This window comes from Orcinus orca, chromosome 19 (assembly GCF_937001465.1).
Source record: "Orcinus orca chromosome 19, mOrcOrc1.1, whole genome shotgun sequence".
Taxonomy (NCBI): domain Eukaryota; kingdom Metazoa; phylum Chordata; class Mammalia; order Artiodactyla; family Delphinidae; genus Orcinus; species Orcinus orca.
The window spans coordinates 36,069,678-36,076,922 of record NC_064577.1 but is presented as its reverse complement, the minus strand read 5'-3'; the positions used below and the strand labels follow the sequence as shown (position 1 = coordinate 36,076,922).

The 7,245-nt window shown below is 44.7% G+C and overlaps 1 protein-coding gene across 1 annotated transcript; it reads left to right on the top strand.

Moving 5' to 3' along the window:
- Nucleotides 1-1,267: 1,267 nt before the first annotated feature.
- On the top strand, nt 1,268-6,874 carry LOC101273716 (intercellular adhesion molecule 5). Its single transcript, XM_012535027.3, is given in 8 exon segments — nt 1,268-1,322; nt 2,659-2,919; nt 3,074-3,400; nt 3,654-3,938; nt 4,470-4,739; nt 5,407-5,604; nt 5,607-5,648; nt 5,844-6,874. Coding segments are annotated over 8 exon segments (1,647 nt in total). The 3' UTR covers nt 6,053-6,874.
- The last annotated feature ends 371 nt before the right edge of the window (nt 6,875-7,245 follow it).

Sequence of the window (7,245 nt, the reverse complement as noted above, 5' to 3'; positions counted from 1 at the left end):
CTTTTTGGCCAACCCAACAGAGTAGCTTAATAAAGAGACTGATATTTCTCATGTAGCTTAAAAGCCAGTTCTAAATCACTTCCCAAAAATGTTTTGAATAATAGTGTCATCACTGGATTAAATTTATAGCCTCCCAAAGTGATTGTTTTGAATGGTAGCATTTACTTGGGAGTGTAAATTTTGATATGCCTATTGTTTTATGCGTGTATAAAAAAGACCAAAAAAAAAAACCAACCCTCTTTCAGACCAGCATACAAGTAAAGGTAGACTTGTACACAACCCAGTGTATGAAAATTAAAATGGAGAATTAGAGGATAGTCACTCATTTATGGAATATCCATAATATGCTAGGCACTGTGCTAGGTGCTGGAGATGCAAGATGATGAAAGTATTATCTCTTGTTCTTAAAGAATTCCTAGTACAGTAATGATTACATCATTAAAATAATGCACTGAGGTGAATTACATTTTAATATACATAGCTTCAGAAATCGTGTTTGGCATAAAGTAAGGTACAGGTAATGTGTAATAAGTGAGGGATTATGAAGTGGGATAGGATTAGTCAAGAAAGTCCTTTCTTAGAAGAAATTTGCTTGAATGGGGTTTTGAAAGAAAAACTTGGTATGGATTGGCAGAGAAAAGAAGTGGACACTTAAGATTTAACTAAGCCAAAGTAGTAATCCAAATGTTGCTTGGTGAACCTGGAGGTAGATCAGAAAGAGATGGATTATCTTGAGGGATATTTCATAGAGGTCATGAAGAGAGAGTCCTGAAGAAGCATTTCTCCCATAAGAGAACAGGACTTGAGTGAACATGTTTTCTAGATTCAGGGTCACTTTCCACTGGACTGCCAGATAAACACTGCCAAATTTCATCTCTCTAAACCTCACTTTTCATATGTCTATGCTAACAGCCATCTTCTATTGACTCAAACAGAGGCAAACATGTAAACAGGTAAGTGCAATACAAGCTTATATAGGAATCTCACTTAATTTCATATCCCCTTCATTATTTCTCATATTTTCCTATGTCTTTTTGCTATGCACATAAACCAAACTGAAATAGATGCAAGAATTTCTTTTCATACCTCCATACCACTGATACTCTTGCTACAATTTCTCCAGACCATGCAAGCTTTTAGGGAAGGAGCTAACTTTGAACAGTATCAAAGAAAGAATTTCCTATATCCTTTTTCTCTTTTTTTTGTCACTTTCTCCAGCATTGCTGTCTCCTTTCTTCCTCTCCAGCTTTTGGCCCTTCTCATAAGGATGGAAATGCTACTGTTTGGTGTCTGGGCCCTGCTGGCCCTGATTCCTTGCCCAGGTGAGGCTATTTGGGAAAGTTTCTTTAGCTAGTATGTGCCAGGGCACAGGTCAATGAGAAAGAGGATAGGAAATCCTGAGTGGGGTGACACTTTAGTATTCACTCATCTGGACCCTTGGGAGAGAGTCCTATTTCTTGGATCTAGGACACAGAATCATAGGTGTTTCCGGCTTGTAACTGGGAAAACCCACATTAAGGGACAGGATAATAGACCATCAGAAAAAACCCTCTCTAAGAAATATACCTTCTCTGCTTGGCTCCCTGCTGCCCCTGGACTGTCCTATTCTGCTCTCGGGAATATTTTTACTTCTTTGTTGCCATCTTTTATGTCACGATGAGCTACAATAGGATCTCGATAGGACAGGGCCCATAGTGCAGTTGTGAAGAGCGAGTTCTCCAGATGGCAAGAAAGGAACTGGAGCCTTAGTGGGTAACATTGCTGCAAGAGCTGTGTATTCCCAGAAGGGACTAGTATTTGGGAGATGAAGTAGATGGTGGACATGGAATAGCTAAAGGGGACCGGTAAGGGAAGTTTTCGGGACACTGTGCCCCTCACCTATATCAGACATTTAAAACTTACCTGATGTCTCTCTCACTGTTCCTGAGAAGAGTTCCCTAACAGACTAAACTCTTAAGCATCCAAAAACATCTGTTGCCTTAGCACCAAAGCAAAATGGAATAGTCTCACTTTGAGAAGAAGAGGTGAAAAGTTCCATGGAAATGAGTGACCCTGGGAGTCACGTTTATACCAGTGGTTCCCATAATTTGGTGTGCACAAAGGTCACCAGGAGTGCTTGTTTTGTTCCCTTGAGTATTTCCAGGTCCTGCCTTCACAAATTCTTAATCATTCAGTCTGAGGTGGAGCTGGAATCTGCAATCTACAAGCATTCCAGCATAATTCTGGTGAAGGCAATTCTTAGACCATAATTTGAGAAACACTGCTTTGAGGTATAAGTAACAAAGCTCTTTTTTTTCAGGGGTCTACTTACCCCATGAGGGCCCTCAGCAGCCAATTCTGGAAGTTTCCAAGATTTCTGGAAGTTTAGGAAGAGAATGGTTTCCTGGGCATGATTTTTAGCAACGCCATAGTTTCCATGGTGACACTATTAGAGAAATCGAGATCCCAAGAAAGATGATGAGAGGAGGGAATGGTGGTAGAGTCAGGATTCTAACTTGTTCCTTAAGGGTTTTTTTCTTGTTTGTCCCCTGTACCTTTTTATTCAGGGTAGGTTTCCTATTCTCTAACCTGTAACTAGATAGAATAGGCTCTGTATTTTCTTTCTTGGGTCTTGTGGTCCTCACCAGAGTCTTTGGCATATGTGGTTGACCTTTTCAGGGGCTGCAGAAGACCTATTTGAGGTTTCTGTTTGGCCACATCAGGCCCTCGTAAAGTATGGGCAGTCCCTAATGGTCAACTGCAGCACCACCTGTCCAGACCTGGGACCCAGTGGAATTGAGACCTTATTAAAGAAAACCCAGGTGGGCAAAGGGCCTCAGTGGAAGGAGTTTCTCCTGGAAGATGTCACACAGAATTCCATCCTGCAGTGCTTCTTCTCTTGTGCAGGGATCCAAAAGGACATAAGCCTTGGCATCACGAAGAAGGCTAACTCATCTCATCTAGGGCAGAAAGCTGACACTGTTCATCAGATGGTTTAAGAGTAGTGGTCACCTTCTGTCACAGGCTTCCTGTCCTATACTAGTTCTTTCTGGAGAGTTGAGTATCTTTCTCTCATCAAGCCCACCTTTCTGTCTTAAAGAGCCACCAGCGCAAGTGATCATGGAGCTGCAACCTGAATGGGTGGCTGTGGATGACGCCTTTACAGTGACATGCCACGTGCCCAGTGTCACACCCCTGGAAAACCTCACCCTTACCCTTCTCCAGGATAACCAAGAACTACATAGAAACAATTTTAGGAGCTTGGCTGTGGCCTCCCAAAGAGCTGAGGTCACCATCAGTGTCAAAGCCCAAAGGGAGGATGACAGGTGCAATATCTCCTGCCATGCAGAACTGGACCTGAGTTCACATGGTGGAGGGCTCTTTTGCAGCAGCTCAGCCCTCAAGGTGCTCCGAATCTTTGGTGAGTCAGAGCCCAGGTGTGGAAGGAATCCTGGGGCTCAGTTTCCTCAGCTTACCTTGGCCTTTGGCCCTCATTTCCCATAGTGTTTAGGATGAGGGTGTAAGGGTAATTGAGCTCCACCTTGACTTGAGTTTTAAACTCACTGTGGGGGACAGAGAGCTTCTAGCCCCACTCCCTACATTGTGGGGTCCTATATGACATGTGATTTATCATGGCTTTTCTCCTTTCTTTCCTTTTCCTCATTTCTTGGCAGAATTCTCTCAGAGCCCCCAAATCTGGGTCTCTTCACTTCTGGAAGCTGGGATGGCAGAGACCATGAGCTGTGAGGTGGCTAGGGTGTTCCCAGCTGAAGAGGTAATGATCCGCATGTTCCTGGGAGACCAGGAGCTTAGGCCCTTCCTCTCCTGGGAGGGAGACACAGTATGGGCCAATGCCAGTGTTCGGGCCATGGAGACTGGTGATCAGGAGCTGTCTTGCCTTGTATCTCTGGGTCCGATGGAACACAAAACAAGAGAGCCAACAAGAGAGTCTATAGTAAGTGACCTGCCTCTTCCCTTCCCTTGACAGTTCTCTGCCATTGAAAATGTCCACAGTAAAGCCTTGGTGATTCAGCTGCAAATTTCCCTACTAATCTTTGCTAGGTATACTCCAAAGTGAACATCAGTTTTCATCTTTCTCTAAGCGCAGGGATGCGCTGAGGCAGTAGTTCTATCTAGCCTTCACCCTGTTTCCTTAGGCCATCATACTTACAGAGTGATTCTGAATGCTTGAACCTATTCCTAGGAACAATGATTTGAAGTGAGGAGGAAATGTGTAAGATGAAAAGACATCTCGCTATCCTTGCAGCAGAGGCATAGCCAGATATGTGCATGCGGCACTTGTTACAGGAGAAGCTCGCAAATTCCCACAGCATCTCGTCGCTCCCGCCAGTCAGCACAGAAGCAGTAACGGTATCCAGAGCCTTTCCCCTGCTCTCCGCCTGCCCGAGGGGTGTCACCCGCAGCAAGAGCACAGAAGTGGCTGTCAGTTTTGAGAAATATGTTTCATTCTCTTTTTCCTTTCTTTATAGGCTTCCCTCTGCCAATCCTGGAGATAGAAGAATTACACCCATTGGCAGGGACAGAAATTAACGTGACCTGCTCAGGGCACGTATTAACATCACCCAGCCCTACTTGTCGGCTTCAGGGAGCCCCAGATCTCCCTGCCCCTGGGGAGCCTGCCTGGCTTTTACTTACCGCCAGGGAGGAAGATGATGGCCGAAATTTCTCCTGTGAGGCCTCTTTGGAGGTTCAGGGTCAGCGGTTGAGCAAAACCACTGTGATCCAACTCCATGTCTTATGTGAGTAGAAGCCTGATCTTTCTTGTCAAAACAAGGATTATTAGTGTTCCATTTCCAGAGATCTTGGCCAGCAGCTTCATTATTAGAGTTGCCACATTTTTCTCATTTAAAAAAAAAGAGGAGAAAAGAAAATTAAAGTTCTTCAAGCTTACCTTACCCCTAGGAAAGTGAGTAGGGAGAACCCTAGGGGGAAACCAGGAAGAGAAAAGAAAAAGTGGTTAAAGTGATCAGGCAGTATTAGTTGAGGGCCAAAGGCTGAGAACATAGGAAGTGATAGTTGGAGCCTATGCTGAGGAGGGAAATTTCCTCATAAAAACTTGTATTTTGAAAAGTAGAAAAATCGTTGTCTCTGGGTTCACCCCTACCCATGTTCTCACTCACTGAGAAGCAAAGATGGGAAGCAGGGACCCCAGGGCCATCATTGACCAAGCAGTTCAGATCATTTAGTCTTAATCCATTAAAATGCCCTGTGCTGCATCTCAGTCTCGTCCAAGGAGGAAAAAGAGTAGCTCAAAGCAGGGAACTGTTGGTCCTCCCCTTGGGAAAGAAAGCTATTGGGTGGAGGAGACACAGCGTCTGGATTAGGGGAGGGACAGGGAGCCGAGCATGATGGAGACAAGGGAATGTGGCGCCCTGAGCTGGCCCCTCTGGGGACCTGTTTTTCCAGACAAGCCACGATTAGAGGAATCTGGTTGTCCTGGCAATCAGACCTGGTTGGAAGGGATGGAGCAGATGCTTGCCTGTGTCCCAAAGGGAAACCCGACACCAATCTTGTCGTGTACCTGGAATGGAATGATCTTTGACCTTGAAGTGCCACAGAAGGCAACCCAGGGCCACTCTAGAACCTACTGCTGCACAGCCACTAACCGCTGGGCTCTGTCAGCAAAGACATTGCTGTCATTGTTCAAGGTGACTGCAGCTCCCCTGCTGCCAGGCCCAGGATGGAAATCCCCCAGGGGCTGGGATTCTTAAACAAACATGGAAAGAAGAAAGATTTCGGTGGGCTGGGGAGGGTGAGACTGACAAATGGGCCTTGTGGGCTGGGGTGGGGCGATTCTCCTGCCCTCGATCACTCCCAATTCTCTGTCTTCTGTGCTTGGGCAGGACTGGATGAAGGAGTCAGTTCCACCATCTTCGTCATTATTATTGTCATCCTTGGAGTGGGCGTAATCATCATAGCACTGTGTTTGAACTATCGGCCCTGCAAGATAGAGGGGAGGAACTTGCCCTATAGGCAGAAGGAGAAGAACAAAGAGGAGGAAAGCCAGTTTGCTGTTCAACAAGCAGAAAAGCACAATGCACAGAACTGTTAGTTAGAAAGAGCTATTTGGTTGAAGGCACCCTCTACTACTGGGGTTTCCTGAGAGAGGGAAGAGGGAGTAGAAGAGAAAGGAAGAGACATTATCCTTTGTGTTCTATGGTCCCATAAAACAGTGTTTCAGGCCCTCATGTCCTGTGGATCCAATCCACCCACAAGCTCCGCTCCTCTGAGTAGGAATTCAGTCTCAGTGTTAACTGGTGAGAGGGCCTCTTGCTCCTTGCTGTGTGATTTACCAGTCCACTCTCAGATTCAGAAAAGAAGATCCTGCCTGTGCCTTGTCACCCCCATTCCCACTGCCCTTTGCTCCCAAACATCAGACTGAAGAGATAGCCAGAAATATCTCTGAAATACAACTCATTTCTCATGGTTTCCTCATGACTAAGTGGGAACCAATTTCTTAGTCTGGGGACTGGAGTTTGAAGGGAGTCAATACCAAACAAAGGGCTAGGAATCAGAACCCGATTCCCGCCTACACATTCCTGTGCTCCCCTAGCCTGGGGTTCTGGAATTTTGGCTCCCAGAGCTGAGCTTGATGACATCATTAAGGCTCAGTGTCTGGTTAGGCTTCAACTCACTAACCATCTATTGTGTGCCATAGAGGAGTATACAAATCATAAGCAATTCCACACTGGGTCATACATGCAGCTTTTCTAGCCCAGTGTTCTGTCCCTGAAATGGAAGGTAGAGTTCTTCCATGAAATTGAGCTCCAAACATCTCTGAATTCCTTTTCATAATCCATTATAGAGTAAATCATCTGTGAGTTCACATTAAACATATTAATTTTTTTTTACCTGTACAAGCTCTTAGGTTAGAGTTCCAATGTTTATTCTCCTTTTACATAAAGAAGTATATATTTTTATATGTCTGCAAACTTCCCTTTAAGCTTCAGGAGGACTCCTCCTGTGACAGTGTTCACTATATGATTGAGCTTCCTTCTCTGTTCTTTGGAAAGATTATATTCACCCCCTAGAGAAGACATGAAGGATTGTAAAACCAGGTCTTTTCTCCAAAATCAGTCATGTATGGGTCACTGAAATGTTGGAAATGATAAAAAGTAAAAGTGATTTTATGACCTCTGAAAGTATTTCTCTTCTGTGTCACTGCTGAAAGTTTTTATTAAGTCACATAGTTGCACTTTGAGAACAATCTCTATGAAAAGAATATCAAGTTGGTAGCATAACCAA